We start from the raw sequence: 23,743 nt of genomic DNA on the forward strand, positions 1-23,743 counted from the left end.
CCTCTTTCTGGTGTGTGTGCAGTATTCAGGTCCATATATAGGATGGGTTTACGTTTATTCCTCAAAGGTTCACGATTTGCAATGAAATCTGAACCTGTTTGAGATTCTGTTTTAACCGGTGAAAAACCTATGCGGATTTGGTTAAAAGAAATGCAAAGGTGCTTTCTGTTATCTAATTACATTTTAGTCCGGAGGGGAGCTACACGGATGATGCCAATCAAGAAGTTCGGAGCCCACCCCAGCAGCATGGCCCTCATAATGAATTTGATGACGATTTTGAAGATGATGATCCTTTGCCAGCTATAGGACATTGTAAAGCTATCTATCCATTTGATGGTAAGGTTAATTTGGCTTAAGCTTACATGTAGAATAAATGGAGGTGACCTTGAATCAATCCAGGATATTTTGAGTTTTTATTGTTCAACAAAAACACGATTTGTAGTGTTAAGAATGTTACACTATAAGAACAATAGGAACTCAAGGCGTGTAATTTACCACAAAATTAGGGCTAGTCTCTGCTAAATGCTCCACGTAAACCATGTTGCAGAAATACTGGATTCTCTGGTTTTTGGGCTGGAAGCTTCTTCCTAATGCACAGTACACTTGGTAAGGTTGTGTTGAAAGAAATGTCCTTCTGGGTTCAGCTCCAAGTGGGGAAAAAGACACCGGAGACATGGAGGCTGCTTGGAAAGATGGTTTATTGTTGGACAGGGCCACATGGCTTGAGCCCTGAACAGAAAAGGTGATCACAGGCTTCAATGTTGGTAGAGAAGAAGAGAAGTGATGAGGGAGGGGCTTGCTAGGCTTTTTATAACCTGTTCAGTCCCACCTCTCTGTTTCCTGTTCCTGTGTAAGAAATGTATTCTGATTGGTTGTCAGACTCCCATGGGGCCATGCAGGGGCAACTCTCTAGGCTGTGTTTGAATCCAGGTATGGATGAGTTCTCAAATGCCATGTGGTGAGTTGGGTAAAGTGCCAATATTATCATGCCTTTACTCCCATCCCCCCTGGGGCTGAAGTGGAGAAGTCTTTATTATGTAAAAGGGACTAGCCTGGCCTTCTCAATGGCCCATTGACAAAGTGGGGATGGGCAGGAAGCTACAAGCAACTATTCTGTCTTTTAGAACATGTCTCTTTCTTTTCACATCCAGAGAAATATTCTGCCTTTTCAATATTTCCTAGTATATTTCATTTTTCTGGGAGAGGGCTGGATGATAACTTCCCACAGTTGTATTTGTATTTCAACCAACTTGGAAAACTCATTTTTGAATTAGGCAATATGAAAGCTCAGCAGCATAGCATTATTAGCTATAATTAGCATGTATAGGGCATTCTTATACATTTGACAGCCTGTCTTAAGAAAGCAGAATCCAAGTAAATGCTACAGTAGAACCTATGACCTTAAATCTCTCCCTACCAAAGACATATCATGCAGGTAGCAAACGCATTTCTTAATGAGCAATCAGTCACCAGCCAGTTACAGGAGATTGGAACTCTCAAAAGCATTTAATTTAAGCTCGGTGTATGTGCACATTCTTCTGTGTATGTGTACACCAGAGGTGGGTTTCTACCAGAACCGGTTCGTCAAATCTACCGAACCGGTTAGAAGAGGTTCCACCAGTGGACCCGGAAAGCAGGCCACACCTACAGAAGAGGTTCCAAAATTTTTTTGAAACCCACCACTGGTCCTTGGATAGGATTATTCTACACTATCATGCTCCTATTTATAAAACTCAGTGTCTCTGTGAAAGGTAAGGATGATTACTGCGTGTGTGGTGCAATCAGAACATTGCGTGTGTTGAAGTTGTTTTAACGCAAACCAAAGATGCCTTTTAAAAAACAAGTTTACATCCTATTCTTATGCATGCCAGTGCTGTGTGTGAGGTAATTTAAGGTGGTTCTGACAAGTGTCATCGGCATCTTCATATCCGGTCACATGGGCGGCAAGCCACTCCCATCCGGTCACATGGGCGGCAAGCCACTCCCACAAAGGAGGCCACACCCACAGAGTAGGTTCGAACAATTTTTGAAACCCACCACTGGTGTACACACACACACACACACACACACACACACACCAACACCAACACAACATTGTGTGTGCATTTTTGTATGCAGTCCCGTCCCCCCGATAATCTAAATACAATTGTATGTAAATTTTTATAATGGCATCTGGTTTAAGTTCTGGGAAATGCATGCTGTAATGCGTTTCTGTTGTACTTCTGCATTATAACAAAATAAACATGTTAGATTAGAAAAGCAGCCATTGGCAAGGATTCAACTTTGCAACAAGAGACCAGGTTTTCATCTGTTGGCTTACATATGAAACATATGTTCCACTGCAGTGAACTGATGATTCCCCCACTTCCCAGAATGAAAAAAAATGAGGGCTGAGAAAGAGAGCAGTGTTAAATCCTCCACGGGAACAAGAAACCCTAAACGCTACACTTCGTTTTGATTTCCTCCTAGGTCACAATGAAGGCACCCTTGCCATGAAAGAAGGGGAGGTTTTGTATATTATAGAGGAAGACAAAGGAGACGGATGGACAAGAGCTCGGAGGCAGAACGGAGAAGAAGGATACGTGCCAACTACCTACATAGATGTAACTCTAGAAAAAAACAGTAAAGGTGCAGTAACCTATATCTAATCTCCAGTCCATCGTCTTGTCCATGAACATTGCTTAATGAATACGGAAGCACGTAATTGGATGGAAAAAATCCAAAACTGTTTAGGAGTCCTTTCAATATGTGATTGGCTACAGGAGCCCAAACTTAAAAGAGTTCAGTTTTGAAGCTGGAAAATCCCTGCATATAACAACTTTAGATTGTTCTCGGCTTTGCTTAAATGTACATTGTATGTCTTCTTTCTCAGTACACGGTCAGGCTGTATTTTATTGGTTTTCATGGTTTTAATGTTAATTCTTGTAAAGCTTAACTGCTTCGTTTTAAAAGAGCGTCATTTTAGAACAAAATTAATACCATCTCTGGGCAATCGGTTCTTCTTCTTCAACCAGAGCTCGTTCCGGGTGTCCAAGCAATAACTAAATCTTAATTAAATGAAGATGAAGATTGGCTTTTAACTTTTATTTTCTGAACAAGCAGCTCTACTTCTCGTTGCCCCTCTGCCCATTTGATACCCTGCAGGAACAGTCTGCAGGCTAATACAATGTAAAGTTATGCAGAAGCAGAGGGAAACTTTGAAAACTTTGCATGCCGTTGGCTGCATGTAATGGAACCCGTGGCAAGACAAAACCGTGGTCCACTAAAGCGCGCCCGATTAAAGCGCGTCGCTGACGTCATCAGCAGCGCGACAACAACGACCGCGGAGAAAAAAGGGCGCTTTAAAAAGCGCTTTTAAAGCAAGCCGATTCACGTAAAGGTAAGGGTTAGGGTTAGGGTTAGGTTAAGGGTTAGGGTTAGGTTTAGGGTTACGTTAAGCAGGGTTAGGTTAAGGGTTAGGTTTAGGGTTAGGTTTAGGGTTAGGTTTGGGGGGTTAGGTTTAGGTTTACGCGTTAATTTTAGCTTTACCGCTCACAGCGTGCTTTTTTCGTCACGCTGTGATGACGTCAGGTACGCGGTTTCGTCGAGCGCACTATAGTCGACCGCGGTTTTGTGGTGGAACCATGGAACCTAGGGAGTTGCGATGTAGGCTCACCAAACATTCCTATTCTGGAAGTACTTTTTGCAGCTTTTCCTTTCAAAAATCAAATCTGAGATTCTTAAAATACGATTACCTGCAGAGGATTGCAATGGCTATAGCGGCCGGGTAGCTTTCTGATCGGCTCCTTTTTTTTGCTCTTTCTCTCGTATTGGGGATTTTGTACATTTCTGTATTACACAACCGCTTAACAACTGCTTCCTGCAGGTCTCTCTTCCTTGCTTCCATTCATCCCTCTAGAAAGTGCCCGTAGGAATAAATGCAGACCAGTTCCTTTTGTTTAAAAAAATGAAGAGATAAAAGGTCTTTGTACGTGGAGACGTTTTCATGCCGGTTGTTTTATGAAAGATGTTAATCTGTGGTATCAAAATGATTAGAATTGGCGTGTTCTAACTTGTATTACTTGGGCTTTCATACTTGTGCATTTTCACTCGGAGCCAGGGACCATTTGGAGGTTAAATTGCACTAATTTTCTACCGAGTGAACGTCTGTTCAGAAAGTGTGACACGGAGAACTCTTGCAAAGGATCTGAGCCATTTATCTAGTATAATCGTAATAATCGGAGGTGGATGTTTTATAAAGTGGGGGGAAAATGACTGTGTTTCTCTCTTCTTTTTTTGAACGGCCCCTGGTAATTCTGTTCTGTTCTTCTTTTCCTCTCGGATTGCAGGTTCCTGAAGCGGGTATCTGAGAAAATGGGCGAGATGTTGAAGGAGGTTACATGCAGCTGCTTTTTTGGGGGAGGGTGTTAGGCCCAGCAAAATGGGGGAAAGCCAGTTGCATGAAAGCATGTAGGCATATGTTTCTCACTAACAATGTTAGCATTTCTCTTTGTGTGTTCCCAAATTGTGGTAAGCTAAAACGCTCCATTCCAACAGAACCAAACCCACCCCGGTTTGAAAACATATCCGCTCCATAGTTCTGAAATGCTAGCTGTTTTACCACTTGCATTTTTATACTGGCTGTTTTCAGCTGCTTCCTTTTCCATATCCATTTTTTTTACAAATCAGCATTGAGTCCGAAATCTTCTCATTGACAGTCTTCTGCCTGTGTGCCACTTCCATGCTCGCCCTAACCTTTTCCTGCATGTCTAGATAATGCGTCAGGCATGTTCGCCTAATGTTTTTGTACTTCCATAGTTCTTTCCTCGTCTCTTGCATTTGTAGCGTCCTCCAGCACTAAAGTTTTTTTTTATATATATATATATTTCCCCTGCCCCGTTTTACGTCGCTGTAATTTGTTCGTTTGTTTTATCTTCTTCATTGTGACCATTTCCAGTTCTTTGGCGTTAACACCGGCTGTGAAAGTAACATTCATTCTGCTTTGGGGATGGAATACATCTTCAGCACTAGGCCATCCCAGCCTATCCTCAGCACCTCAATAATTTCTCATGAGCACTGAAACCCTAGGAATAATAAAGAGCACAGATTTGCCGCTGCAAGACAAACAACTCTTTTCAGAAATCAAGTGCTTGTCATTCAGATGCTGCCTTAAACTCTCGAGTGCCTAAATCTGTTGAGTTGCCAACAATACCACTTCAGTATCCCGCCAAGGGCTATTGGGTCTCAGCTCTGTATGACCTCGTGAATCTTCCTACAGTTCTGCAGCTGTTGGTAGCCAATGGTAGATGCTTTCTCGATCTCTACCATTCCACAACAACAAGGTGCATTGTAAACGTGACACACGTTGAAAAACAAAAAGTACATGTATCGATTTTATTTTACGTCCAATGAATGTTTTTAATAGGATTTTTATGGAGCCTTTTTTTTAATTGCCTATTATTATTATTTTTTTCGAGTTGGGGAATGGGATAAAGACACCAGTTTTCAAACGAACTGCCGTGCTTGTCTTATTTCCAAGTATGCTTTATTGTAAGGACCCAGTTAAAAATTGAAGTGATAACTTTGTAATGATCTGTGTGCACTTTTTATTTGTAAACATAATTGCGATTTGGACACATTTATACATGTAAATATAGTTGTCTCCCGCACCCTGGTCATTGCTCATGTTATTTGTCTTGCCATTTGTGAATTATGTTAATGAAAACATCGAATCTAAGCAAAATAGGGTCATCTTAGTATAAGGGGAGGGATGGGGGGGGAAAGGAGCAGTTAAATTTAAGCTTCATAAACCAGCTTACTGCTGTTTGTGGTAATATTTAAAATCCTGCTTTTCTGAAGGTGGGAATCAAAGCAATATTTGAACACAGCAATGCTGGTGGGATTCCTTTAGAACTTTTTTCAGTGTTACTAGCCACTATTACACAGATGATTTAGTATATTTACATTGAGGGTGATAAAACACTAAAGGTTAAGAGTTTTGGGATATTGTAAACAGGGTTATTTATAATAATGTGACCATATGCCATTACTGACCAAACTACATCGAATAGTTGTTCGTTTAATGCTGGCTTTTTTTTTTTAATAAAAAAGAAATATCTCCAAATGAAAGACAATGATTTTAAGGTTCTCACTCTTCCAGCCAAGGAACCCTATGGATTTAGTTTAACAGCCAGTTTGAGCTGCTTTTAACACTTCTAGTAAAGGACTAATAGTTCTTTTGTGCTACTGTTTTTTGTAAGGCAGGATTTGTTTCCTCAGGAGGATATTTTCCTTCCTGTGGTTATAAAGCAACCTTTATGAGGGTAGTTTAAATGTAAAGGGGAGGGGGAAAAAATCTTTGTACTTGCACAGTTGGCTAAAATTATTTTGAAATGTTGAGAATTAATTGTCTTTGAGTCATAACTTTTCAGTAATTTTTAATCTTTCGTGCACGTGTTGATTTTTTAAATGTTTCAATGCTTTGTTAAATAATAGTCGTTCTCTTCAAAATATTTTCATGGAATTAAACAATCTTTTCATGGCCCTCATCATTTCTTTGTCTTCTGTTGCAGGCAAGTCTATAGGGCGGCGTTTGTCTTGTTTAATTTATCATAAATATAGCAGTTAGCAGTTATACCGCTTCATAGGGCTTTCAGCCCTCTCTAAGCGGTTTACAGAGTCAGCATATCGCCCCCCAACAACAATCCTGGTCCTCATTTTACCCACCTCGGAAGGATGGAAGGCTGAGTCAACCTTGAGCCGGTGAGATTTGAACAGCCGAACTGCAGAACTGCAGTCAGCTGAAGTAGCCTGCAGTGCTGCATTTAACCACTGCGCCACCTCGGCTCTAATATGCCTGGGTGGTGAAGGGAAGCAAAAGTTGCGCCCACCAGGAAGACAAATCTCCACGTTTTCCTCACTTGTTAGTCCTCCAATCCAGAATTACTCCTTGGGATTACTTAAATTCTTTACACAGCTGCTCAGGTGACTTTCACTTCACTTTATGCTCCACCTGATTTGCCAAAGATGCAGAGAGATCCAGAGATTGGGATTACTGCAATGCGCTCTACATGGGGCAGCCCTTGAAGAGTATTCAGAGACTTCAACTCGTCCAGAACGCAGCCGCGCGAGCGATTGTGGGTGCACCTCGGTACACCCACGTTACACCTATCCTCCGCGAGCTGCACTGGTTACCGATCAGTCTCCGGATACGCTTCAAGGTGCTACTCGTAACTTATAAAGCCCTTCATGGTATTGGATCTGGGTACTTGAGAGACCGCCTGCTGCCAATTATCTCCCACAGACCCATTAAATCTCACAGGGTTGGCCTCCTCCGGGTGCCATCTACCAGCCAATGCCATCTGGCTATTACCCGGGGGAGGGCCTTCTCTGTGGCAGCTCCGGCCCTCTGGAATGAACTCCCCGCAGGGATTCGGACCCTCACCTCTCTCCAGGCCTTCCGGAAAGCCGTCAAAACCTGGCTTTGCCGGCAGGCCTGGGGGGTGATGAGTTCCCTCCCCTCTCGACATGTATGGTTGTGCGACTGTTGTTTACTTTTATTATTTGTATTTTGTCTTTTTATGTTCCCCTTTTTCCCCCTTGAATTGTTCGCCGCCCTGAGTCCTCCCGGAGAAGGGCGGCATACAAATAATAAAATTCCACTCCATTCCACTAAAGCTTACTAATTACACGAACACTTAGAAACAGCAGCACTTTTGGCATGTTTAAACGATGCCACAAAGAGTTGTATTTATAATTTGGCCTCCATAAACAAAATAAGGGAGCACAGAATTCCCTGCACAATGCAAATTGCCTGCCAGAGAAAAGTTGGAGAAGTGGCTGGAACGAAACAATACATTTCAGCGCAGCTTCTGGAAATACTGCCCTCATGCAAACAGAAGCTTTTGGGAGCATTCCAAAATTCCTAGAGATTTCTCTTTTTTTTTGTGTGTGTGGGGGGGTGACCTACATCAGTGTTTTTCAACCTTGGTGACTTTAAGTCTTGTGGACTTCAACTCCCAGAATTCCCCAGCCAGCTATGCTGGCTGGGGGATTCTGGGAGTTGAAGTCCACAGGACTTAAAGTCGCCAAGGTTGAAAAACACTGACCTACATAGTTGCAGCATGGTGGGACTCAGCTTTTAGGAAAAGGAAATGATTCTTCCCATTTTCTTATCCTCATTTTTTTCCCCCTCTCAATTTTCCCTTGCTTTCCTAATCCCGGCTGGATCATTCATGTTCAGCTCGTAAGTTTTTTTTTTTTAAAAAAGAGCATTGTCCTCAAATGTGTGTATTCATTTGAATTCTGAAACTCTTAGGTTAAGGTACCCTTGTTGATGGGAAAGTCTCTGTTTGGAACCGATAAAGTATTTCAGCCATAGATTTCAAAAGCAGGGCTAAGCGGTCTGCTATCGGTCTGCCTTACTAGCTTATTAAAATAAAAGCTTCACATTTTCCAGTTGACTGATCAGGCCAGGGTGGATTTAAATGCCTTTTATTGCGTCTGCTTGTTTCCTCTGTCTTGGGATTCATGTCATGATCACCATGACTTCCAGAGTACAAAGAAGAAGATAGATGTCTTCTTTTTCCTTAAGTCATTGAGGGATATTTGATTAGGAGGAGAGAGAGAGAGAGAGAGAAAGAGATGATTTATTCTTGTTCTCTCAGCGAATGACCTTAAATGGGTTAGTCATTAAATTGTGTAACTGGTTAAAAACAGCAAACGTTTGTATAGTTAGAACAACAAAAAAGATTTTTTTTAAATTATTATATTTCCAACATGAAATGTAAATCCTAAAAAAAGCTAATTTAGCTCACAGCCAGGGCCGGATTTTCCTATAGGCTAACTAGGCTTCAGCCTAGGGCCTCAAGATGAAGAGGGGCCTACATTCAAATTGTTAGCAAAATTAAAATTACACTATTCTAAAAACAGTGAACACTAAAACACTGAACCGAAAATAAGGAGAAATTCTACGCATATGACTAATAAACAAACATAAAAATGTATTGGTTAAGGTCGTTCCAGCGCCGCGGCAGTTGGGGAGCCTGCCCACGTTCCCGGCACCGGCGGTCGGGCGAGAGGCGCGGCCGCTCCCAGTAGCCGCCCCGTCGACGCGGAGCCCACCAGCGGCCAGGCATGTGAGGGCGAGGGGGCTGAGCTGGGCAGCTGAGTGCAGCAGGGGAGGCAGCTGGCCTCGCTGCCTTTGCCGCAGAGCAGAGCCGCCCTCCGTCGGGAGGCCAGCTATATATATTGATATATATTGATATATATCACAGTAATGATGTATTTTATTGTCTCTCATGTAATTTACAAACTTAAAAATGGGAGGTGAAAGGGCCTCATAAGTGGAATAGCCTAGGGCCTCTTTTCATCTAAATCCGGCCCTGCTCACAGTAAACAGTAAGATACAAATTTGGTAGTGCAGCACTATCACAATTTGGTGAAATTTATGCAAGTATTATAGCCACTTAACCCATTACTGCTTGTGAAAACTCTAGGAGTGAAACCGCTCTCACTCTGTAATTCCTTCACCAGATAATTATTTTTTTTAAAATCTGCAATGGTGGAAGACACGCATATATTTTAAAGCCTTTTGATTTTTTTTAAAAAAAGATCCATATAAAACAGGGCTGTCAAACTCGTGGTGTCACGTGACGTATTGGAACTCCCCCCCCTTTGCTAAATGGGCATGGGTGTGGCTATCTGGCCTGTTGGCCGCGAGTTTGACAGCCCTGATATAAAGTAATAAGGGAAGAATCAGTCACTACGTTGCAGAATGAGAAGATATTTGGATTTTGAGTCCCCAAGCAAGTCATTTTGTGTTCCATTGACAATAAAAATAAGGCATAAGAAATAAAATAAGGCATAAAGTATTTCAAGTGTTATTCTTTAATTCACAGCTATTATAAATTTCCCCATATCTATTTAAGGGATATCATATAACTGATACCTCCTAAAAAGCCATTTCTTTTAACTTCTATTTATATTTACAAAACAGACCGTTAATAACATTATTGCATATAAGTCCTAAAATGATCACTTTTTTTTAGAGTGGACTGGGGGTGTCCAATAAAAGGTAACAATCGTAAGAAATAAATAATCCTTTATAAATCACAAATCATTATTAGCAACTCATAAATAAATGTACATAAATACAGTTTACAAAATTCTGCTTGATGTCAAGACGGAACTTTACAAAAACTTTTTTGACAGTATAACCACGTTTTCCACACCCCATCTAGGGTTATGGCAGTTTCTTCAGAATAATAATAATAATCCATGAAGCAGTGTCCTGATTCTCAATCGGGTATAGATGCAGTGTTTGCTATATGATTTTAGAGATTGGCCTGAAACTTGCTTTTTTTTGGGGGGGGGGGGGGGGAATGGGATTGGGGAAATAACAGGGTTTTTTTAAAAAAAAAAATTACACTAGCAGCACAGAAGGGAGTTGGCAGGCAGCATATATTCCCAAGGAAGTATTCTGTTTATAGAGGTTTTTTTGGCAGTCTTTGCCCTAGGGAGTTGTGAAATAAGCAACATAAATTACACCTTTCCTTTAAAAAAACGTTTTCTTGGTAAGTATACCACTTTCTTTTCAGCTGAGAGAGTCCATCAGGCATTTCTATGGTCAATCTGCTGGGTAAGAGGAGGTTCTAATTTTCGGGAAAGTGCAGTTAAAATTTGATTGAATTTTTCGTATCTTTCATTCTGGTTGACCTGTGCTCCTTTGCTACCCCAGAGCAATCTCATCTGAAATTCTGTCTTGAAGATTTCATTCATTGTGTCATCTGGCTGAAAACCTGGTGAAGAAAATGGAAATGTACAAATGTTTACCTATAAAACAATAGTCTTTGGTACCAAATGTTGCATGTGTTTAGGTCACTTTTGACTGCAGTTCAGTTCAGTTCAGTTTATTAAATTTCTATGCCGCCCTTTTCCCCCGAAGGGGACTCAGGGCGGCTCACAACTCGAACTGGGGAGGAGGATACAGACAAAAGATTTAAAAACAACAACATAACAATATATAATTTAAAACTCACAACAGTCATACCATTCGAGACGGGGGCAACGGCTCTTTAGCCCCAGGCCTGTCGGAACAGCCAGGTTTTAAGGGCTTTGCGGAAGGCCTGGAGGGTGGTGAGGGTGCGAATCTCCACGGGGAGTTCGTTCCAGAGGGTCGGAGCAGCCACAGAGAAGGCTCTCCTCCGGGTAGTCGCCAGTCAACACTGGCCGGCAGATGGGATTCGGAGGAGGCCTAATCTGTGGGATCTAATCGGTCTAGTGGAGGTAATTGGCAGCAGGCGGTCTCTCAAGTACCCAGGTCCAATACCATGAAGGGCTTTATAAGTAACGACTAGTGCCTTGAAGCGTATCCGGAGGCCAAGAGGCAGCCAGTGCAGCTCGCGGAGGATAGGTGTTACGTGGGTGAACCGAGGTACACCCACGATCGCTCGCGCGGCTGCATTCTGCACAAGCTGAAGTCTCCGAATACTCTTCAAGGGCTGCAGCAGATGATTTGAGGTTGCGGCAGGTCAGTGAGGGCTCACCTTTTTCTGGTTGCCTGCCGAAAGTGCATACGCACATGCCCACAGCCATAATGCAATGCGTGTGCGACTTCCCCGTGTGTCCTGCGCATACGCATGTGACCCCCCTATGCCCCATTTTGGGCTTAGCAAGCCTCCCTGTAGCCTCGGACCAAAAATGCAGCAGGGGGCGCCACACATCCCCCCCCCAACCCCGTTTTGGGCCTAGCAGGCGCGGCCCATTTTGGATGTAGCAAGCGTCCTGGGACCAAAAATGAGGTGTAGGGGGGCACTACCCCCCTGCTCCCCGTGCGCATGTGACCCACCCCCACGCGTGTGTGCATGTTTCCCGGATTTTCTTCCCGGGAAAATCAGCTGGCCAGTGGGAGGCGTGTGCACATGCACAATGAAACTGAACTGGGCGACAGCTCGTGTGCCTGCAGAGAGGGGTCTGCGTGCCACCTGTGGCACGCGTGTTATAGGTTCACCATCGCGGCTGTAGGTTTTCCCTGGAGAAAACATGACAACATAATGGAAAATGTAGTTGATCTAAATGTAATTATGTATATACACTATAATTTTGAAACGTCTAAACCCAAGTTTTGGCAGGCCCTGGAATATCGTCTTGCACACCCAGGGTGTGCTTGCACCCCCGGCTGGGAACCCCTGATTTAAATCATCTCCCAATTGCAAAATTCTTTTTTCCCCGCGTTGAATGAATATGGCATTTGAAACACACACATGCAGAGAATATATATAAGAAATAATGCCTATACAGCAATATTGCTTAATTTTGGCAGCTCGAAGATGTGCGGACTTCATCTTGGCTGGGGAATTCTGGGAGCTGAAACCCATAGATCTTAGAACTGCCAAAATTAAGAAATGCTGTAATAAAATCTCACTTGAGTTAGATACTGATTTTTCTACATGGCTGCATCTCTGCTTCCAAGGACAAAACTCAACACCCAAACTAAGCCCTGGCTTTTACTCTTTTTAAAAGTAAACATTCCAAGCCCTTTTTATCATCTTAGAAACAGCTTTTCTCCAAAGGTAGCTAAGAATATACGTTCTGATGTTGCTAAATGAGTCATGCCAAGTCCTTAGGAAGGCCACCTATTTCCTCACAAGCAATACTGAAAGACAGTCGAATCCCAGCTCTTCCTGTTTACAGTTCAGGGGAATGAGAAGGAACATGGGTCAAATCGGGTAAAGCTGCTTTCTTTAAATTACCCAAAACATCTGTCAGGCCCATAAATAAGGGTGGGAACCAGAGGTGGGTTCCTACCAGTTCGCACCTATTCGGTAGAACCGGTTCGTCAAATCTACCGAACCGGTTAGAAGAGGTTCCACCAGTGGACCCGGAAAGCAGGCCACACCTACAGAAGAGGTCCCGAAATTTTTTGAAACCCACCACTGGTCCTTGGATATGATTATTCTACACTATCATGCTCCCATTTATAAAACTCAGGGCCTCTGTGAAAGGTAAGGATGACTACTGCGTTTGTGGTGCAATCAGAACATTGCGTGTGTTGAAGTTGTTTTAACGCAAACCAAAGATGCCTTTTAAAAAACAAGTTTACATCATATTCTTATGCAGGCCAGTGCTGCGTGTGAGGTAATTTAAGGTGGTTCTGACAAGTGTCGTCGGCATCTTCATATCCGGTCACATGTGTGGCAAGCCACTCCCATCCAGTCACATGGGTGGCAAGCCGCTCCCACAAAGGAGGCCACACCCACAGAGTAGGTTCGAACAATTTTTGAAACCCACCACTGGTGGGAACAGTCTTCTTGTCTAAGACTGCATTTACACAACCCTGGGCTTGATTCTATCTGTGTCTCTTTTTATGTGCTTAACTACTAAACGCCTTACAGCCAAATCAAGAGGTCTATTATCTCCCGCCCCCCCGTACCTGTAAGGATCCTTTCTGCATTTGCGCTGTACTGTTCGGCATTTTGTGCTATCAAACGAGCTGTTGCCAAATGTTTCAGCATGATATCACAGCTTTGGTCAGTGTTTTCCCACACATCCATTCCCTCGAAGACCACAGTTTGACGTTCCAGCAGCGTAACCAGAGGCATCAGCAATGGCACAGCGACAACGTTTTGTGACACACAGGTGACCTCTGAAAATGAAGACATGAAAAGCATCCGAAGTTAGCACCAGGGCTACGATGAATTGATCTATTAACTAGATTAGGGGTGTCAAACTCATTTTGTCATGGCAGCATCGCGTGACGTATTGGGACTTCCCCCCCCCCTCTTTGCTAAACTGGGCGTGGCCACCGCCAGCACGTGATACATCTGGTCCATGGGCTGGGAGATTGACAACCCTGAATTAGACTACAGCCTGCAACTTCATCTACCAAGTGAAGAATCTAATAGATCCTGTTCTGACCCCCTCCTCCGTCCAGTAACGAATGCCGAGACAAGCTTAAGTGGAATGTACTTTAATAGCAAGACACCAACACCTCGGTGGCTGAAAGCCAAGCAGAACAAACAGATAAGGACCTTGACAGAAACTCAGCCAATGGCTTTGCTTGTCAGAAGGTCCCAATAGGTGATCACATGATCCTAGGTTAGTGTAACCATAATAAATATGAGTCAGTTGCCAAGCATCCAATTTTTTTATTATATGACCAAGGGAATGCCACAACGGTCATAGGTTTTAACACCGTTGCAACTTTGAACGCCCACTAAATGGACTGATGTTCAGTTGAGGACTACCTGTGTTGGAGTTTTTTGGAAAAAAAAAAACCCAGAGAAAGCCTATCCGAGGACTTTTTCATAGAACTCAAAAGGTAAAGCTTCCCCTGGTACATATGTGCTAGTCATTCCCAACTGTAGGGGGCGCTGCTCATCTCTGTTTCAAAGCCGAAGAGCCAGCGCTGTCCGAAGATGTCTCCGTGGTCATGTGGCCGGCGTGACTAAATGCCGAAGGCGCACGGAACGCTGTTACCTTCCCACCAAATGTGGTTCCTATTTTTCTACTTGCATTTTTACATGCTTTCGATCTGCTAGGCTGGCAGAAGCTGGGACAAGTAACGGGAGCTCCCTCCGTCCCGCGTCCCTAGGGATTCAAACTGCCGAACTGCTGATCTTTCTGAACGACAAGCTCAGCATCTTCGCCCCTGAGCCGCCGTGTCCCGTCTCCTAACGTAATGTAAGTCATAGAACTTACACATGAGCAATTGTACATGTGTTATTTGGCTGCAGAATCTCTATTCTTCTCCAGGCGAGATAAATAACAAAATCAAAGCAGGACGTAATTAAGTTAAATATGTTCTGCCCATTTGCTGTCCTTGATAGGATGTGACTTTTTTACACGCTTTCCATTAGGGGAATAACGGATGCACCCTTAAGGCCTTAATTGGAATCCCCCCGCAGCAATGAAAAATGTTATGTAACTAAATATCCACACACTCACCTTTTCCTTCATGTAAGAGTTTGCTGAAAGGTTTCAGCTGTTTCTCGTACATAATGGCTGTTTGGGTATAACAGTGCCTCAAGCTGGTCCATGTTTGCTCCAACCGTGCGATCTACAGAGGGCAAAAGAGGAAAGCTATGATGTAAGCTTTCCTGTTATATGTTACAATATCTTCTCATTGAACATACGGCAATGGAAGATGGCTTCCATCAAAACCAAAGCATGGCAATAGCAATAGCAGTTAGACTTATATACCGCTTCATAGGGCTTTCAGCCCTCTCTAAGTGGTTTACAGAGTCAGCATATCGCCTCCACAGTCTGGGTCCTCATTTCACCCATTTCAGAAGGATGGAAGGCTGAGTCAACCTTGAGCCAGTGAGATTTGAACTGCTGAACTGCAGATAACAGTCAGCTGAAGTGGCCTGCAGTACTGCACCCTAACCACTGCGCCACCTCGGCTCTATCTGGCAAGATAAGCAGGGATGGGCGGTGCTAAGTTCTTTTTCACAGCCCTCCCTCCCTCGACTAGGATGACGGGGGCACTTTAAAGAATTTCAAAGATAGATTTTTGCCTATGATTTCAGGTGGGCTTTTCCCAGGCGGTGGGGTCCGGATCCCGTTGCAACCGGTACGCTGCAACGGTGCCCAGCATCCACCACGTGAACGTGCACAGCGTGCGCAAGTGTACTTAACACCCGTGATGCTCCAGCTGCTCGGCACGGCGTCGTACGCCCCATGAGCATGTGCAAAAGCCCCGGTCAGATCAAATAGAAGTGAGCGGGCGGGCAGGTGGGCCCTCCGGAGCACCGTACTGTAGTAGTAGCTGGTCCCCCCAGCAGGCGCTGGTACGCCCGTACTAGGGCATATCCCACTACTGCAGTCGTTCTACAACCCAGTACATGTGAAAAATCTCATGCTTGATTCCCTTAAGTCCGCAGTTCATTTCAATAAATATTCAGCTGCCAGCTGGGAGTAGCGAACAGGGAGATCCGCAGAGGCAGATCTAATGGACCTTGGGGTTGATTTCCTTTGCATACTATTGGCCTTTCAAGAAATATTCATTATCCCGAATGTCCGTGTATAAGATTTCCATTTTACCTGAGGCATTTCCAGAGCTTTCATTATAGCTGAGAAGGCATACAGATCCCCCATGGAGTCTTTGAGTTCGACTGCAACCTGGATAATCCTGTTTAATGTTGCAACACGCTCTTCTAAATTCCCCGTGCAGCCAAGAATATCCACCGCAATTCCTATTGCCATTGTAGTATGCCTGGAGAGAAAGCAAATCGGGTGTAGTCAGGGCTACCAAAAAGATACTACACTCCCTGTGAATTCAAGCAATCTGAATTCTGGAATCTTGGCATCATTATATTCCCATTATCATAGCAGTTAGACTTATATACCGCTTCATAGGGCTTTCAGCCCTCTCTAAGCGGTTTATAGAGTCGGCATATTGCCCCCACAATCTGGGTCCTCATTTTACCCACCTCGTAAAGGCTGAGTCAACCCTGAGCCGGTGAGATTTGAACCGCCGAGCTGCAGAATTAGCAGTCAGCTGAAGTGGCTGCAGTACTGCACTCTAACCACTGCGCCACCTCGGCTCTTTCTCATCATTGTGATGAGAAGTGGGCTAGATTACAGGGATGACACCGAAATATAATTTTCTCATATTTTATCTATATCTTAAATTATCGCATTCTATTCCAATTTCATTTCAGACTGTATTTTATTCCAACTCCACTTTAAATCATATTTTATTCTAATTCCATTTTAAATTGTGTTTTGTCAAATTTTAGTAATTTGTTTCTGGAAATTTGCATTTTGATATGGCCCAACGGCTAATCAATAAAGATTCGACGTCAATCTGGATTTGGATTTGGATGAGAAGAAGCAAATCAGCACAGAGGAAATAATGCACAGCTGCCGATTCTGAGGTTCTTGAGTGTTAAAAAAAGGCGTATTTTCAATTGATTTAAAATGGAGTATTGAGTAATGTTTGATTTATACAGTTATGACCAACAGCATTGCTCCTCTGCTTCAGGTATCATAGCACAGACTCAAAGAAGCTGTTGGTGCCACTTTTGTAAATATTTGCAAAATATTAAAATAATGAACTTGATTTAAATTCAGTTCTCTTTAAAATTGAATCACTGTTGACTTGGGTTTAGATCCTTTGATTTTATGATTATGTTCCTGTAATTTTGGGGGCAACAATGTGAAACTGATTTACCACTCTCTTCTTCTGAATTTCCTAGCTGGCATGGTCCTTTCTTCTGATTTCACATCCAAGTATAGCCAACCCTCCTCTCTGCTTAGCTTTTTCAGATTAGCCAAGATTAGACAGAGCCGAGGTGGCGCAGTGGTTAAATGCAGCACTGCAGGCTACTGCTAGATCAGCAGTTCAGCGGTTCAAATCTCACCGGCTCAGGGTTGACTCAGCCTTCCATCCTTCCGAGGTGGGTAAAATGAGGACCCAGATTGTTGGGGGCAATATGCTGACTCTCTGTAAACCGCTTAGAGAGGGCTGAAAACCCTATGAAGCGGTATATAAGTCTACTGCTATTGCTATTAGATAAGTGCTGCCACCTAGAGGCGAGGTGGCGCAGTGGTTAGAGTGCAGCACTGCAAGCTACTTCAGCTGCTAGTTCTGCAGTTCGGCTGTTCAAATCTCACCGGCTCAAGGTTGACTCAGCCTTCCATCCTTCCGAGGTGGGTAAAATGAGGACCCGGATTGTTGGGGGTGATATGCTGACTCTGCAAAACCGCTTAGAGAGGGCTGAAAGCCCTATGAAGCGGTATAGAAGTCTAACTGCTATTGCTAACTGCTAGCTGGAAACGTCACTCTATGGAGACCCACAGAAATCAATGCAAATTAGGCTGCATTGTCTTAAATTCAATATGAATCCCATAGACCAGTGATGGTTAACCTTTTCGGCTCCGAGTACCGAAACTGGAGTATGTGCGTGGTGACTAGCTGGTCTTCCAGATTCCATTGCACACGTGCGCAACGGCCAGCTGTTCTCTTGGGTTTCGGCGCGCGCATGTGAAGACCAGCTGGCTGGTGCACATGCGCAGCTGGCGATGCCGCACATGCCCACAGTGAGGGCTCTGCATGCCCCCTCTGCCATAGGCTTGCTATCACACCCATAGATCTATGGCAGCTATGAATAAAAACGGATCTAAGTTAACTCTTAAATTTTTCCCGTGCAATTATCCAGAATATATTTTAATAAGATTTGAATAAATGAATGCAACCCATTCTGCAATGAAACAATAGCACCCCGGAAAAAGGAGCGGCTAGACCTCAAGGCGAAGATCAGCCATCAGTTCAAACCTTTCTGGCCAATGCAAAAGCATCCATAAGCCTTCCTTTTCCCCACATTGGTGGGGGAGAATTTTGTGGTTCTGCTTAGGAAATTGGAGGCTTTAAAGTCAAAGGCTCTAAAATCCTTCTGGCCTTCCATTATGCTTTAGGTAAATAGTTCTGAAGCTGAACTTTAATAGTTTTCTCCCACTGAGTGCAAAGGAGGAATTTTTGTTATCTTTTTTTTTATTCTTGAAGGAAATGAAAGAGAGAGGCAACCTCTAACCCCACCCTTCCATTCTGCTGCTTGCTGGCTGGCATATATTGCTTTCTTTATTGCCTCTCATAAAATAGCCATGGGTTTTCACAATACATGGTGATTGGCACGATACACTCATATCAACCTAGTGCTGTGTTCCACGTTGTACAGCTAAGTGCCGTTCTGATGACTTGGGAAAGGTTGAGTGTTGTTATCTTGGCATCTAGGGAAGCCCTACTCCTAATGAACAAAATCCCCTAATCTGCAGGTGTCTTATGTTTCCAGAATGAGGATCAACCCTGATGGACATAGCCTTCCTCCTTGGGAAGATCTTGTCCTTTAAACTAGGGGTCTCCAACCTTGGCAACTTTAAGACTTGTGGACTTCAACACCCAGAGTTCCTGAGAACTCTGAGTGTTGAAGTCCACAAGTCTTAAAGTTACCAAAGTTGGAGACCCCTGCTTTAAACCATCTCATCCATAAGCTCCATTTGATAGCAATAGCACTTAAGACTTATATACCACTTTACAGTGGTTTACAGAGTCAGCATATTGGCCCCAACAATTTGGATCCTCATTTTATCCACCTCGGAAGGGTGGAAGCAAAGCTGGCTGAGGAACTCTGGGTGTTGAAGTCCACAAGTCTTAAAGTTGCCAAGGTTGGAGACCCCTGCTTTAAACAATCTCATCCATAAGCTCCATTTGATAGCAATAGCACTTAAGACTTATATACCACTTTACAGTGGTTTACAGAGTCAGCATATTGGCCCCAACAATTTGGATACTCATTTTATCCACCTCGGAAGGATGGAAGGCTGAGTCAACCTTGAGCCCGATGAGATTTGAACTGTAGGCAGTCGGCAGGGCAGCAGAAGTAGCCTACAGTATTGCACTCTAACCACCGCGCGCCGCCATGGCTCATAAGTGTTGCTACACTCTTCTAAACATGAAACAGTAATGCAGCTGTCCAAGGTGTCTCAAGGCGAGCTCTCTTATGGCACAGGAAGAAAAGGACCATTACAGGTAGTCCTCAACTTATGACCCCACTTATGAGCTCAAAATTTACATGGCTAAGTGAGAAATCGGTTAAGTGAGATTTCTCCCATTTTACAACGCTTCTTGCCATATTTGTTAAGTGAATCACTGCAGTTTTTAAGTTAGTAACCCAATTGTTAAGCGAATCGTGGCACGACAAAACCGCGCTCGACTAAACCGCGCCCCTGACGTCATCAGCAGGGCGACAACAGCGACCGCGGAGAAAAAAGGGCGCTTTAAATAGCGCTTTGAAAGCAAGCCAATTCAAGTTAAGGTAAGGGTTAGGGTTAGGTTAAGGGTTAGGGTTAGGTTTAGGGTTAAGTTAAGGGTTAGGTTTAGGGTTAGGTTAAGGGTTAGGATTAGGTTTAGGGTTAGCTTAAGGGTTAGGTTTAGGGTTAGGTTTAGGGTTAGGTTTAGGATTAGGTTTAGGGGGGTTAGGTTTAGGTTTAGGGGTTAATATTAGGTTTAGCGTTTACAGCGTGCTTTTTTCTCCGCGCTGTGATGACATCAGCTACGCGGTTTCGTCGAGCGTCCTTTAGTCGAACGTGGTTTTGTGGTGGAACCAAGCGAACCCGATTTCCCCATTGATTTTGCTTGTCAGAAGGTTGCAGAATGGGATCACATGACCCCAGGACACTGCAACCGTCATAAATGTGAAGCAGTTGTCACGTATCTGCATGTAAATCACATGGCCGTCGGGATGCTGCAATGGTCATAAGTGTGAAGAATGGTCATAGGTCCCCTTTTCCCAGTGTGGTAGTAACTTTGAATGGTCATGAAGCGAACTGTTGTAAATCGAGGACTACCTGTATCTGCCAAAAAAGGATATTCATACAAGGGACTTCTCTGGAATCATGACCACTATGGCAACTTGGCTAAGCAGCATTTTACTTTTTATTTCAAAGTTTGGGTGAGGTTGGAATCCTTGGGCTTTTCAAAACTGTTTATTACTTGAACTGCAGGATTGTTTATAGAATAGAATAGAATAACAGAGTTGGAAGGGACCTTGGAGGTCTTCTAGTCCAACCCCTGCCTAGGCAGGAAACCCTACACCGTTTCAGACAAATGTCTATCCAGCATCTTCTTAAAGACTTCCAGTGTTGGAGCATTCAGAACTTCTGAAGGCAAGTTGTTCCACTGATTAATTGTTCTATCAGGAAATTTCTCCTTAGTTTGAAGTTGCTTCTCTCCTTCATTAGTTTCCACCCATTGCTTCTTGTTCTACCCTCAGGTGCCCTGGAGAATAGTTTGACTCCCCCTTCTTTGTGGCAGCCCCTGAGATATTGGAACAATGCTATCATGTCTCCCCTGGTCCTTATTTTCATTAAACTAGACATACCCAGTTCCTGCAACCGTTCTTCATATGTTTTAGCCTCCAGTCCCCTAATCATCTTTTTTTTTTTAAGTGATTTTTTTTTTTGGAGTTAAATGTTTTTATTTTTCCATTTTTCATTTTCATACAGTCACATATATACTGTGCATAACCGGGGCCATACAAGGTTAAACAATAATCGCAGCAATTCCTCTTATCAACAATACCCCCAGAAATATAAATAAAATGAAACTCAAACTCAAATAGAAACCCAATATACCTCTTCCACTCTCCATACACCTCTTTCTTCCGCCCCCTTCCAACTTACTATCTTCCCTCCATCATTCCCTTCTACCCTACTTCCCCTCCCCCTCTACCACTCCTCTCTCCCGATCCACTCCCTCCCTTCCTTCTCACCCTCCCTCGCATCCTCTCTCCCGTCCTCTCTACCTCTCTTTCTTCTATCCCACTCCTCCTCCCCTTGGTGTATTTCTACTATATGTCAATGTACTCAGCTTGTCCTATTTTTACAGAGAAATTAAAGAGAAACAGTCCCCTAATCCTCTTTGTTGCTCTTCTCTGCACTCTTTCTAGAGTCTCCACATCTTTTCTACATCGTGGCAACCAAAACTGAATGTAAGAGATCTGTGCAATACAAGCTATTAGACCTCAGATCTTGATATGCAAACATTCTCGTTCTCGCTCTCTCTCTCCCTCTCTCTCTCTCTCTCTCACCCTCCCTCTCTCCCTCTCTCTCTCTCTCTTTACTGCTTAACAAACATAATTTTTTTAAAAAAATTTTTATTAGTAAAAGAAAAATACAACAACCAATAACTGGTAAAAGACAATACAACATCCACTGTTTTGCTTTACATTTGACTGCGTTTCAAGACATTCCCATAATATCAAAATCATTATAGACATCAAAGGTTAGGTATCTTCTTCCCTTCCTCCCTCTTTCCTTCCCTTGTTTCTTCTTTCCCACTCCCCTTCCTTCCCTCCCTCTCTCCTTCCCTCCTTCCTTCCCTCCTTTCTTTTCCTTTCCTCCTTCCCTTCCCCTTCCCTTTCCTCTCTTCATCCCTCCCTCCTTCTCTCATACCTTCCCTCCTTCCTTTCTCTTCTCTTAAGTTCCCTCCTTTCTTCCCTCCTTCCCTCCTTCCTATCCACTCTCCTTCTCTCCTTCCTGAATGTAACCAAAACTGAATGTAAGAGATCTGTGCAATACAAGCTATTAGACCTCAGATCTTGATATGCAAACGTTCTCTCTCTCTCTCTCTCTCTCTCTCTCTCTCTCTCTCTCTCTCTCTCTCTCTCTCTCTCTCCCTCCCTCCCTCTCTCTCTCTCTCCCTCCCTCTCTCTCTTTACTGCTTAACAAACATTTTTTTTTTAAATGTTGTGCCTTCAGATAAACATTGACTCCTGCCTGGCCTAATCTCTGCAATTTTCTTGCCAAGATTTCAGAAGGGGTTTGTCCTTGCCGCCTTCTTCCTAGGCTGAAAGAGACAGACTGGTCCCAGCTAGCTTCGTGCCTAAGGTAGGACTAGAACTCACAGTCTCCCGGTTTCTAGCCTGATGCCTTAACCATTGCACTAAGCTGGCTCTTTTAACAAATGTATTTATAATGAAATGTTCCAAGGGAAGGGTGGCTCTTCTGTTATCAGGGCCACATTTTAAATTCTGATATAAATATGGGCATCATCACGCTCGTCATTCCCAAAGCCCCGATAGACTTTGCATGCCCCGACAGGATGTATGGGCAGTTTCGGGTGTTCAGCCCTGGTTACTAAGGAATCATAAGGAACCTGCTCTGATTGCATTCAGAAACATGGGAAGGGTCTACCCACCCGGGAGCTGCCCGCTTGGCAGGTTTTGTGATTGTGGGCCTCGAAGAAAGCCTCCTCGCGACAGCTCGACGTTGCTGCTGAGAGAAACACAACGGCGGTGCTCACCTTTCAATTAGATCCAGGCGCAGTTGGTGTCCGTAGGGCAAGGTAATCATTTCCAAGCCTGATTTCACTCCCATCATCCTCCTCGTCTCTTCGGAGACTTCAAGTATCCTAGCAACCTGACGGAGGCAAATGTGGAAACAAAAGAAAGCCGCGTGGAATCAAAGCGGGCCCAGACATTAACCCGCGCGTTGAAGGGGAAGGGATCCCAGGCGCTCTGCAAGCCCTTTTCTGTGAAGGGGACACCCCCCTCCCTTTGTTGATGGAATTGCCTCCAAGGCCATTCCCAAAAGGAGTCATTGTTGATGCATCTCGAGCTGCAAGTTTTATCCCCCTCCGCTGGAAGACCTTTCGAGATTTAAAAAGGCTTCCTTTGCCACTTTCTGCACAATGTAGAATTTTAACAAAGATTTGTGGTCTGGCCAAACCAGCTTTTGTCCTAGTCAGCCTTTGCTTCTTGGCTCCTGCTTCCCCCCCCCTCCACCTGCCATGGCCCACCACTCATTGACAATAACGCCAGTTCTGTTCCAGGGTTTACTAATGAAACACTGAAAGTTTTAGGAAAACCCACGAATGTTCTGAATGGGAGAGAAGAACAAACGAAGACAGGGCTTGTTATTTCAAGCAGCGTTTTCTTCGCCGACAAAAGGGACACAATTATCGAACAGTTTGAGTTGGTTTCTGTGGGCCAGGGATGTTTGGGGTGTGTGTGTGCGTGTGAAAGAGTGAAGCTCCCCCTCTTTTTTAAAAAAAATATTTGTCAACATCATGCTCACAAAAAAGATCAGGCTGCACCCATTGTGAATTGGCTCGTCTGAGTTGTCCTCCCAAGTTAGCTTCTTGGCCCAGGCTTAATCCCTGCTTATCTAACCCATTGCCTTGATGATAGTTCTTCCTGCTGTCTTCAAAGCCATCCCCTCTGGCCTCCCCATACACACACACACACACACACACACATACACA

The 23,743-nt window shown here is 43.8% G+C and overlaps 2 protein-coding genes across 2 annotated transcripts in view; one reads left to right on the forward strand and one right to left on the reverse strand.

Moving 5' to 3' along the window:
* FNBP1L (formin binding protein 1 like) overlaps positions 1–6,530 on the forward strand; it is a 39,358-nt gene extending 32,828 nt beyond the window's left edge. Inside the window, exons 10-12 of the mRNA XM_032217956.1 lie at positions 188–336; positions 2,470–2,628; positions 4,329–6,530. Coding sequence (XP_032073847.1) covers positions 188–336; positions 2,470–2,628; positions 4,329–4,336 — 316 coding nt within the window. The 3' untranslated portion in view covers positions 4,337–6,530. The remainder of the gene's footprint in view (positions 1–187; positions 337–2,469; positions 2,629–4,328) is intronic.
* A 3,818-nt stretch (positions 6,531–10,348) lies between these two features.
* Positions 10,349–23,743, reverse strand: part of BCAR3 (BCAR3 adaptor protein, NSP family member) — a 95,229-nt gene continuing 81,834 nt past the window's right edge. The window contains exons 7-11 of the mRNA XM_032217324.1: positions 22,784–22,899; positions 16,024–16,195; positions 14,926–15,037; positions 13,412–13,624; positions 10,349–10,778 (exon numbers count right to left, since the gene is read on the reverse strand). Coding sequence (XP_032073215.1) covers positions 10,591–10,778; positions 13,412–13,624; positions 14,926–15,037; positions 16,024–16,195; positions 22,784–22,899 — 801 coding nt within the window. The 3' untranslated portion in view covers positions 10,349–10,590. The remainder of the gene's footprint in view (positions 10,779–13,411; positions 13,625–14,925; positions 15,038–16,023; positions 16,196–22,783; positions 22,900–23,743) is intronic.

Source organism: Thamnophis elegans, chromosome 5 (genome assembly GCF_009769535.1).
Source record: "Thamnophis elegans isolate rThaEle1 chromosome 5, rThaEle1.pri, whole genome shotgun sequence".
Classification (NCBI taxonomy): Eukaryota; Metazoa; Chordata; class Lepidosauria; order Squamata; family Colubridae; genus Thamnophis; species Thamnophis elegans.